The 12,003-nt window shown below is 44.6% G+C and overlaps 1 protein-coding gene across 2 annotated transcripts in view; it reads left to right on the top strand.

The window, feature by feature from the left end:
* Rnf43 (ring finger protein 43) overlaps positions 1-12,003 on the top strand; it is a 59,682-nt gene that overhangs the window by 33,674 nt on the left and 14,005 nt on the right. For both annotated transcript variants that reach the window (XM_076870790.1, XM_076870791.1), the window contains exon 2: positions 11,825-11,947. In XM_076870790.1, the coding sequence (XP_076726905.1) occupies positions 11,825-11,947 (123 nt within the window). The remainder of the gene's footprint in view (positions 1-11,824; positions 11,948-12,003) is intronic.

Below are 12,003 nucleotides of genomic sequence, written 5' to 3'. Positions count from 1 at the left end.
CTGGAAGGCTACTCTGTGGGTGGGAATAAAACTCTACTCTCCTGTTGCATCCAGGCAGCTGCCAGCAGTCTGTTTGCCTTGTTCTTTGCTGGCAAATCATTAAACAGTCCCCCCAAAGCAGGCCTCTTCCCCAGGGCCACCCCATGGACAAGGATTCAGAGCTGTGGTCAAAGGGCTGTCAGCAGTCATGCTGGAGCCCTTGGGCTGTCTCCAACACAAGCCTTCCTGGCTGTTGCCTCTTCTGAACAGAAGCCTTTTTGGCCTGATGTCAACCCCCCAATGGCTTCTGAGGGGAGACTCTGGGCATCTGAGTTGGCTGGTGACTTGAATAATTTTGTCCATTTCCTCCTGATGTGATTTCTAAGTGCTACCACCCTTTGTCCTCTCTGTTTTTTCTTTATTGAGGCACAGGACCATCCTCCACATTTTTTCCACTTTGTAGTGTAAATGCAATATTGTGTGTAACTATCTAGGAGCAGGGGACAGGACCAGCCAAGTAAATCTCCTAGCTCACCCCATCCCCACTCATAATATGCCCATTAAAACCTGCATGCTGAAGATTGAATCAAGCTGGCCCATTTGGATACGATATCTGCCCTCAAAGGAGTTATAAGCACCAGAGCAAGTCAGTTATGCAAGACGGCAGTATGGGGCAGAGTTTGTAGGACAACTTAACTCTCTAGTGTCATAGCAAGAGACTAAGCAGAAAGACAAGGAATGTGTGTGAAGTAACCAGGTTAATTAAACCATTTCACTCTCTTGCATTGAAATCACTAAACTTAGCAATGCTAAGTAGCTCTGGTGGTAGTCCAGATGGGCCTCTGTCATACTTAAATAAATATCCTGTTTTCCTCAAATTTCATTTCATTGATGTTTTTCATTAGGACTGGGTTTAGATTGGGGACTTTGAAGCATCAAAATCTTAGCCTAAACGATTACTTAAAAATAAATACTACCGGGCTGGGGATGTGGCTCAAGCGGTAGCGCGCTTGCCTGGCATGCGCGCGGCCCGGGTTCGATCCTCAGCACCACATACAAAGATGTTGTGTCCGCCAAAAACTAAAAAATAAATATTAAAAATTCTCTCTGTCTGTCTGTCTCTCTCTCTCTCTCTCACCTCTCTCTTTAAAAAATAAATAAATAAATAAATAAATACTACCTATTTACAACAGGTTTCTAAATTCCTGCCAACTTGGGCATGAGTCTGCCTGGAATAAGAAGAGCAAAAGCATAAGGCAGACTGTGTCTAGGCTGTCTACAAATAGTATATTGGGTTAAGAGTGAGAGTTAAGCAGACTGCCTCATGTGGTAACAGTTAAGGCCATGCCTCAGAAGGGCCTTGGCCAAAGCATGCTTAAAGCCATCTCCTGGAAATGTGTTGATTAGGTGTCACCCTTAGTAATAACCATCTTGGCCTTTCTGTGGAGGACTCTAGGTAACAGCTAGCCTTGGTGCTGCATCCTATAGGACGAAGGTCTTCCCTAGGACAGTGGTCAGACTGAGGTGACCTTTCAGAACTTCTTAGTAGGATTCTTGGGTGATTGAGTCCTGAGTTCCTCACCTGGGAGGGAAGGAGTCCAAACCACATGACTAGTGCATATCCTAAGGTCTTAAATTTTATGGTCCTTAGAACTTTGGTATTCTGTCTCATAGCCTTCCTTCCAAAGATCTCTGATGTAACCAATGATATTTGATGGGCTTCTTTTTCTCAGTTCATAACTCTAGGAGTAGCTTCTTAGTGCACCTATAGCTAGAGATCGTTCTGGACTGAGTCAGAATAAACCTGACAGTGGGGATGCATTCTTGGAAATGTGCCTTAGGCAGTTTTGTCATGTGAACATCACTGCCCAATTACACAAACCGACACGGTATAGGTCACAGTGTGGCCTCTTGATGTCATCAAGATACACAGTAAACAAGATATCTGAAGCTGTTGCCTGTATTACACTATATTGTGTTTTATAGGAAACTTTAAAAAAATAAGTAGAGGGTATTAAAATAATTATAAAAAGTATAGCATAGTAAATACAGTAACACAGTCATTGATTATCATCACCAAGTACCATGTCCTACACATAGGTGTACATGCCATATTTTGATATGACTGGCAGTACTGTGGGTTTGTTTACACCAGCATCACCCCAGATATGTGAGTGATGTGCTACACTGTGATGTCATGGTGTTGTGACATCACTAGGTGATGGGAATTTTTCAGCATCAATATGATCTTATGGGAACACTGTCACACAGCAGTCCAGTATTGTCTAAATGTCATGATGTGGAGCACTTGGGTGGAGGCTGAGGTTTTCCTCCTCTCTGTCTGGTTGCTGCCAAACTTTCTTCTCTAATATCAGTTTATTTCTAAAACAACTCAAGGGCTAAGGATGTGGCTCAGTGGCATATGTGGAGGCTGTGAGTTTAATCCCCAGCACTGGGGGGAAAAAAAAAAAGTTAACTCTTTTTTAGCCTAGTGTGGTAGTGCACCCATGTAATCCCAGCAATTCAGGAGGCTGAGGCAGAAGGATTGCAAGTTCAAGTCCAGCCTCAGAAACTTAGTGAGACTCTGTCTCAAAATAAAAATAAGAAGGTCTGGGGATGTAGCTCAGTGGTAAAGCACCCCTGGGTTTGATCCTCAGTACCAAAAACAAATAAAATAAAACAGCTCAGATAGTTAGTTCTGCTTCTTTCTTCTTGCTTTCCTCTACTTGCCTGTGACCCTGTGAATCACCCATACAAATCTGCCAGGCAAAGTGTGAAGTCAGGAAAACCCCACTGTGGTGGCCATTTCCATATAAAGAAGTCCAGTTACATCACAGAGCTTGGACACAATCTGAGATGAGGATAGATGAACTTTAAAAAAGAATGAGGCCCTTAATGTGGGTTAAGGGAGTGAGGGAAAGGAGAGTCTAGCTGAATGACCATTATTTGGGTCTGAGCTTCTGTGACCTGTAATTTCAGGACACACCTGTCTCATCCTATACAAACAGGGACTGTTCACCGAGAAAGCATCTCAGCATGACGTCTGGGTCTGGCTGCCTTTGTTATGGCTGGGAAAAAGAGATGAGATAAATCCTCAAGGAAGGAAGCTGAGGCTGGTAGGCAGAAGGAACACAGGTGCAGAGGCAAGAGCAGCAGAGGGAATCTGCTTCTGGCTTGTTCATGGGGTTCTGAGCCTCCACCACAGGTGCATGTGCTGTGGTGTTGGCTAATGTTTGCCATTCCACACCAACTACCTCCCCAGCATGGTTCCCAAGGCAGCATGATGGTGCACAGAGACTGAACCTAGGACACCTCAACCCCCTGTAACTGGTCATATAACCACGAGCAGTCTATAATGAGTCTCACTTTCCTCATCTTCTGCTTTTGTTTTGATGTTTTGAAATGGAGTCAATGTGTTGTCCAGGCTGGTCTAACACCCAGGCTCAAGTGATCCTCCTCCTTCCGCCTCAGCCTCCCAAGTAGCTCAGACTCATGCCACCACCCAGAAGTGTTGAAGGTCCCTAATAGGGACTGAATAGGACCATCCTGAACCAGGCTCATCTGTTAGCATTTCACATCTCTTTAATAAATTGTCGGGTAGATTCAAATTGAATTTGATTTATTCATTCACTAAATACTAAAGTTCTATGATATGCAGAAACCCGCATGGGACTTTCAAGTCCCCACCACCACCACCAACATCCCCTCCTGGCCCAGACTTTGCCACCTCACTCCCTATTAGATTCTGGCTATCATTTTAGTTCTACTTTTTTAAAAAAAAATTTTAGTTGTAGATGGACACAATATCTTTGTTTTATTTATTCATTACTTTTATATAGTGCTGAGACTCGAACCCAGTGCCTCACACATGCAAGGCAAGCACTTTACCACTGAGCTACAACCCCAGCTCCTCAGTTCTACTCTTGACAGCTTTCTTGTTCACCGCATCCCTGTCACCCCAGGAAAGTTCCCTGAATCCAGTAAGACACACTGGAATCCTCTGCCAGCCAGTCTGTGCCAGTCTGCAGGTTCACTCCCATCCGACGGCCTAAGGTTATGCTTCCCTCTCCCCACCAACATACTTTTGTAATTTAAAAGATTATACAGTGAAGCAGGAATACACTTGCTTATAAAAGAATTTTTAACAAAATAGACAAAGAGAAACTCTTCTTGACAATTCCCCAGCCTCCCAACTTTATTTGTTAGAAAACTCAGCCATCCCAGAATGATAGAGACAAGTTGAGTTGAAGATGGCAAATAGATCTAGAGCTTTCCAAATCCATGCCCCTAGGCTCTAACCTGTGGACGAGACTATTATCCTCTTTAAATAGTGACCAAGGTAGCTGGGCACAGTGGCACATGCCTTTAATCCCAGCCACTTTGGAGGCTGAGACAGGAGGACTGAGGCCAGCCTTAGCAACTTAATGAGACCTTGTTTCAAAATAAAATGTAAAAGGTTTAGGGATGCAATTCTGTGGTAGAGCACCCCTCCAGTACCCCAGTAGATAAATAAATAAATATAAAATATAAAAACGCAAGGTGACCAAACTGGAACTCATTGGAGGCTGTTCTGGTGCTGGGAATAGGAAAAAGAGACTTCAGGTCCTCTAGCAGCAGGAGCTTTGCTTTATGGTGCTGGTGTGTCCTGCTACAGGAGATAAGTCAGGTAGTTCTAAGTTCAGATAATGGAGGTTGCACAGGAGAGGATGATTATAAAATCTGGAAAGAGGAAATGAGGAGAAGGGCGCCTTTGATGCCTGGCCAATGTTCCTGATTACGAAGGCAAAATTGTAGCAGGCAGGAGAGTTACCTGTCCAAGGCCTGGGTGAAGGTCTCAGAGAACTGAGAGGTTATTGCAGCAGAGGTGGGGGAGGAGAGAGGCTGGGAAACAGGAGACAGTCGAGAACAGCTTGCAGAAGCACACGCCCTAAGAGGAGGAGATGCCGTGGATAAAGGAAGGGCAGCATTAAGTTTGGGGCTCAGTTGAGCCCTGGAATGCCCTTTGTGAGGAGGTAATGAGATCACATGGCTTCCCTCATGGGAAGGAGGCGGGCTGAGAACTGGAAGAGCTCGTTCAGTGGGGTTTGGAGGCCTGAGAAGAGAAGGGAGGTAACTGTGGATAATGAGCTGTCCCAGACTGTGCCTTGCAGAAGGCTGGCATTTAAAGGCACTCTTGACCGCCAAGGGAGAAAGGAGTCAGAAAGGGCTTTGTCTCTTCCAGGAATAAGAAGAGTTATTATTACAGATGTAATAATAAAACCAGCTCTCATTTAATGAGCACTTGCTGAGTGCTGGGCTCTGTGCTAGGCACTCAATATCCATTATCTTTAGTCTTCACGACAATCAAGAAGTATTTTTGTTCCTGTTCTGTAAATGAAGAGTAGGAGGCTCAGAAAAGTTAGGTAACTCGCCCAAGGTCACACAGGTAAATGATGGAGTCAGAATTTGAACCTTAGGTCTGTCTTGAGAGGGAGAGGAATTAAATCAGAACAAATCAATTAAAAGAATGAGGACATAGAACCAATTAAAAAATATGAAACACCAGCTGGGTGCAGAGATGTGTACCTGTAGTTCCACCTGCTCAGGGGGCTGAGGCAGGCAGGAGGGTTGCTTGAACCCAGGAGTTCAGGGCCAGCATGGGCAACAGAGCAAGACTCTATCTTAAAAAAGAGAGTGGCAGGACACAGTGGCACACACTGGTAATCCCAGCATCTCGGGAGGCTGAGGCAGGAGGATTCAAGGCCAGCCTCAGCAACTTGGAGAGACCGAGGCTCAAAATAAAAAGGCTGGGGAAGTGTCTCAGTGGTTAAGTGCCCCTGGCTTCAATCCCTTTTGCCAAAAAAAAAAATAAAAATGAAGAATAAGAAATAGAACACATGCCACCAAAGGAAAATTCACATGTCTTTACATAGGAGTATAAAATGTGTGTAAAAGTAAGTTCTGAGTCAGAATGACCATGAGAGCAAATTCCTCTTGATTTGTCCCTCATGGCAGCCTCTGGAACAGGGGTGTCCCAATTCCTGGACTTCCCTCTTGGCCGTCTCCTGGTATCACTAAGAGTACTGGTGGCTCAATCTGGAAACTGTGTTTGCATCTTTGTTATAGGACACTTGCATCCCAAGGAAGCAGACATCTGGGTCTGTTTTCTCCTCAGGAGCCCTCTTCCTGGCTGAGACCTCCCTGGAAGAGGGGGCAAAGACAGCCTGGGTGTCACACACACCCACGGAAGACTGGCGCTGCCTTGCTAGGTAATGAACAGTCTTGCTTGAAATGGCTGGTTTTTGTTTTCAATCTGAGAATATTTGAAATACTTTCATGAAATTGTACAAATGAAATCATACAAAAATGTATGAATATTGGTTCTCATGCCACTAATATGGCTGTACAGGAAAATGTCACTAAATTGTCTTTTTTTTAATAAGTATTTTTTTAGTTATAGTTGACACAATACCTTTATTCTATTTATTTGTATTTATGTGGTGCTGAGGATCGAACCCAGGGCCTCGCACGAGCTAGGCAAGTGCTCTACCACTGAGCCACAACCCCAGCCCCACTATATTGTCTTTTTATCAGATTAAATCTAACTCCAAGGCCCTGTCCCACTAATTGGGTAGAAATTTGTTTCAAGGGAGCTTCCCTCAACAGAGGAGCACAAAAATCCCAGGATTTTATGAAATCTAGACTGTCCAAGGAACCCCTCTGATATTTGTTCATGCCGGGTCACCACAAATATGTCCATTGTCCAAACATAAATGTTCCCTTGAAAGCCACGTAAGCACGTCATCTGGGCCAGGGTCCAACCTCCCAGCATCTGACATTCGGTCATTCTACAGAGGCGCTCCCTTTCTGGGCCCCACTGCGACTCTGACTGCTTGCTTAGCTCATCCCCAGATCCTTCCCCCAATCCCTCCTGGTTTTAGAGGCTCTGACCATATGCACTCGTACTCATGCTCCTCACACTCCTTTCTGCCTTCAGGATGCTTACATTTCCTCAACAGGTTCAATTTTTCACAAAAAAACAAAACAAAACAAAACAAAAAAACAGAGAAGTTTTTAAGGCTTTTGGCAAAGGCCCCAAGGCAAGCAAATAGAAGGTGAGACTACCTTCTTGTAAGGAGGAAAAAGACACAGAGCAAAGCTTTCATTACACATAGCTTTCATTCTCTTTCATTCTTCCCCAATAGCATAAGATAAAACTCAGTATCTCAATATATTATCCTATGATATTCAAAGCAAAACACCAAAGTCCCCCTTTACTTCCTCCTAATTCCTCTCCCAGAGCCACCATTATCAGATCTTGGGTTGTCTTTTTAGTTAACCACCAGTTATCTGGTTATAGGCCTTCAATATTTGTCAATTTTAATGATGTAGTGGGCCCTGAAGGGCTACTAGGTGGTGGGCAGGATAGATTTCATCACAGCCTGGGGGGGAGACGGAAAACAGCAGACGATTCCAACACAGTGGGAAAGTCTCTGGTTAGGGAGATGCAGGCAGGACAGAGCAGCAAGTGCCAGAAGTGTTTTGGGAAGTTCAGTTATTTTCTCTGGAACATGGGTTGCCAGTGGGGAAAAGGCAGGGGTGGAAAGCAAGCCATGGGGCAAGACTGGGGGGCAGGGCCCAGTCCAGGCAGGGCCTTTTAAGCTGTGTTTAGGAGTGCAGACTTCATTCCAGGAGCTATTCAGAGCTGTGAGAGCTTTAAGTAGATGGTAACATGCTCAAGTTAGCATTTTAGACGGCGTTGGCTGCGTGAGTCGGGTAATGTGAACCTGGTTGGGAGGTTATTTCAGTCCATCAGGATATCAATGATCGTGGCATATATTAGAGTAACCTTAGTGAGAATGGAAGAAAGTGGACAAATAAGAGGAATATGTAGGAGGTAGAATTGTTAGAATTTAATGATTGGATATTGGTGGTTGGAGGTGGGAGCAAGGAAATAGATCAGGCTAGGAGGATAATATCTGGCTTGGATAACAGATGAATGAGTTCTGATCTCTAAGATAGGGAATCCTGGTGAGCAGTTTGGAGGGAGAGAATGACTTGTTCCATTTTGAACAGGCTGAGTTTGAGGTGTCTCACAAAGATTCTTCAGGTAGAAGAGCCCAGGAGGCAGTTGGATATATGTGTCTAGAATTAGAGAGAAGACAGGCTGAGACCTAGTCTTCTGTATGAAGAACCAAGGCCCCAGGATTGACTGGGTCATTCAGAGAGCATTTTAAAAGTGAGAAGGGCCAGACACAGTGGCCTCTGCCTGTCAGCCCAGTGACTCTGGAAGCTGAGTTAGGAGTATCCCAAGTTTAAAGCCCAACTGAACAACTTAGTGAGACCCTGTCTCAAAATAAAGATTTTTAAAAGGACTAGGATATTGCTCTGTGGTAGAGTGCTTGCCTGGTAAGCACAAGGCCCTGGTTTTAATCTCCAATACTACAGAAAAAGAAAGACAGCTGGGTGTAGTGGCACACACCTGTAATCCCAGAGACTTGGGAGGCTGAGGCAGAGGATTGAAAGTTCAAAGCCATCCTCAGCAATTTAGCAAGGCCCTAAATAACTCAGCAAGACCCTGTCACTAAATAAAATATTTTTAAAAAGATCTGGGGATGTGGCTCAATAGTTAAGTACTCCTGGGTTCATCCCAGGTACCAAAAAAAAAAAAAAAGTAAACTGATCTTTAGTTTTAGTTTTTTTTTTTTTTTAAGCTTATCTTATTCTACTACTACTTTTCTTTTCTTCTGATCTTTATCATTTGCTAGCTGTGTGTTCCTGGGCATGCTGCTTAACCTTTTAGTGCCTCAGTTTCCTCAACTTTAAAATGAGGATAATAATAGTTTCCATCTCATAGTTTTGTCATGAGTATGAAAATAGTTAATACCTAGGGCCGGGGTTGTGGCTCAGTGGTAGAGCACTCACCTAGAATGTGCAAGGCCCTGGGTTTGATCCTCAGCACTACACAAAATAAGTAAATAAAATCAAGGTATTGTGTCCAGCTACAACTAAAAAATAAAATTTTAAAAAAGAAAGACTTAATACACAGAAATGCTTAGAGCAATCACTTGCCCACAGTAGTTACTCAATAAATAGAAACCACTATATCATCCTCCTTGTTTTTATTAGCATGGACAATGATCCTGTTCATTTGGAGTTCTGTGATTCCAGAGGATGGAGTCAGACAGCTAACTTCTAATCTTGTGTGACCTTGACATCTCTGAGCCTCAAGCTCCTCTTCTTTATGTGGGGATGATAACATCTACCTCATAGTTAAATAATGTCTGAAGCCCTTTTGTGAAAGAGACATTTACTAATGGTTAATCTCCCATTCCCTCTTCCATAGTTGTTGGTTTAAGACCAGGCAAATCTGGTGACTCTGACACCAGGTTTCCCACTTCTGTCCTGTTCTGCTTTGTAGATGCTGGTTCCTGGTTAAGGCCTGCGGGGCAGAGTGGTAGGTAAATATTTGCAAATCCTTCTCCAAAATGACTTTCCCCCTCTCCCTGTTAGCCCTCTTGTCAGTGAGAGGCTTCTTGGGGTCATCATGAGAATGCTGGACTGTTGGGGGAGGTGGAAGAGCAAGCAAAGCCGTGGGCCTGCTGGATGCAGTGGTGACACACCCGTAGTATTTCAGCTATTTGGGAGGCTGAGGATCTAAGATAAAAAGGGCTGGGATGTAGCTCAGTGGTAGAGCACCCCTGGATTCAATCCCCAGTACTGCAAAAAAGAAAAAGGCAATGGACTTCTGTTAGAAGTCTGTTCTTTCTTCCTTTCTTCCTTCCTTCCTCCCCTTATAGGGCCAGCGATCGAACCCAGGACCTAGCACATGCTAGGCAAGCGCTCTACCACTGAACCACATCCCAGCCCTTACATCTTTTGATCTACTGGAGCAGCTGACTTGTGATTCCTTGCCACACCAGATGAGATCTCTGCAGTCACCAGGGCAATCCTTCTCAAATGGTTCCTGCCCCGTGACTTACTCTTGCTGGCCTTTGCAGCCTTGTCTCCTGCCTTCTCTTTTGTGACAGACCTATCTTCCTGCAGCCCATCTCAACCTGGTGCCTTGGCACAAGTGGCTTCCTCTGCCAAGAACCTACCTCTCCATCACCATCCCTTTTTGCTCGTCCATTAGGTGAACAGTACCTGTTTAGCCTCCAAGGAAGCTAGAAGTCATCTTTATCCTCCACATAGGATTATTAGTCCCCTCTTTTTTTATTCTCCCACAGGCCCTTAAATAAACTGTCATCGTAACCTCACAGAGTGATGTGTTTCCCTGCTTGTTTCCTGAGCTGCTTCTAGACAAGTTTCTCTTATTTGTCATTGACTCCTCAGTGCATTTTACAGTGCCTGGCACTCCTTCAGTATTGGATCCTTCAGTATTGGTAGAATTAAGAAATGAATGAATGTATGGACAGATGAACGGACAGGGAGACAGAATAACTGAGCTTGTTGAACCAGGAGCTACAGCTTCACACAAGTGATTATAGCCTAAGCCTCATTCCAGCCTTTTTCTGGGGACAGGGGTGGGTAACCTTTCTCCCTCACTAACCTTCAATCACTACCAGCCTAGTAGTCCTTAAATTCTCAGAATAAGATTAGAATTCCTTCTGACCTAGAGATTTTTATTCACAAGGATACCATTCAAAGCAAGGTAGTACTTAATAAATAAGAACCTACTCTGTTCAAGGGACTATAGTGATACAATGAGAGGAAATAGCTGAAAGTGTTTTCAGAAAGTGATTGTGTTTCTAAATCTATCTTCAACATTATTGTCTTCATAAATTCAAAATTCTCTATGGTTTCCCTGGTGGTTCCTTCTGGAAGTCCTTCAGACTTCAGCATGAGTGGAGAGGAAAATGTGGGCAGCTCCCTGGGAGGAATTCCTGTCTTTCCAGGATACACTGAGTTTCCAACATATGGGAATCTCTGGTAGATAGGATTATCCAGAATAAAATAAACCATCCTTTGTTCTCATAGCACTCTGTCATTTTATTCAGGAAAAGTTGTATTCCAGTGGGTTTGAGAATCATCTTGAAAGAGAAGAGTTTTAGTAGGGCAGTCTCATTCCTTTGATGAGGGGATCCTCAAATTTCTGCTAGCTCATGTTGGCCCACTTCTCTTTTAATCATTGTTCAGCATCAACTGGGCTTAGAGGCACAGGGACTTGGACTGGACCTTCAGAGTAGAAGGACCCTGCTGGCTCCTTCTCCATTGCATCTTTTTGGGGACCGGAGGAGCTCCTAGGAATTATGCTAATCAAGGTTTAAGCCTTAACCAAGCCTCCTCCCAAGATAGTCGCTTCTCCCTACCAATACCTTGCTTGATCCTGTTATAGGCATAGGGAACAGGCAAAGGAGGGGAGTGGGAGAAGCAAAGTAGCATCAACTTAGAAGACCCATGCCATGGGAGAGATGAGAATCTGCGTGACAACAGCTGCTGGGGGCATCTCAGGGAGACAGGAGGCACCAGCAACACCTAGTTATTGGAGCAAATAGAAGGATCAGGAATTGAGAAGCTGGGGCCAGAAAAGGAGCTCTCTGCATCTGGCCAGTTTAGAAAAGCAGGTCTGGAGGGTTGTTGGAGCTGCTTTGCAGCTGCCTCTTTATTTACGCTCCTCTAGGAGAGCCTTTCTCCAACCTGTCCTCCCACCTGTATCCTTGGCCCCAGACCCCCTGAAATGACAACTAATGGTAATTAGCATACTACCAAACTATCCAGTAATAAGGCCCACTCTTTGGTACCACCAAAAGGCCTACTTGGAACCTGCCTAGAACAGTTAGAGGGCTTGGTTCTCACTCCTGCCTCCTAGAGCCTTCCTAACCCAGGTCTTTGTCTCTCTCTCTCTCTCTCTTTCTCTCTGCAGTCCCACCCCCTGTACCTGTGCAATGCCAGTGATGATGACAATTTGGAGCCTGGATTCATCAGTATCGTCAAGCTGGAGAGTCCCCGACGGGCCCCTCGCCCCTGCCTGTCACTGGCCAGCAAGGTAGATTCACATTTGACCCTCCAAATGCCCTGAATACACCCAGCTCCAGGCTGTGA

Source organism: Callospermophilus lateralis, chromosome 11, assembly GCF_048772815.1.
Source record: "Callospermophilus lateralis isolate mCalLat2 chromosome 11, mCalLat2.hap1, whole genome shotgun sequence".
NCBI classification, from domain to species: Eukaryota; Metazoa; Chordata; class Mammalia; order Rodentia; family Sciuridae; genus Callospermophilus; species Callospermophilus lateralis.
Note: the sequence above shows the minus strand (reverse complement) of the source record. Positions and strands in the feature narration are given on the sequence as shown.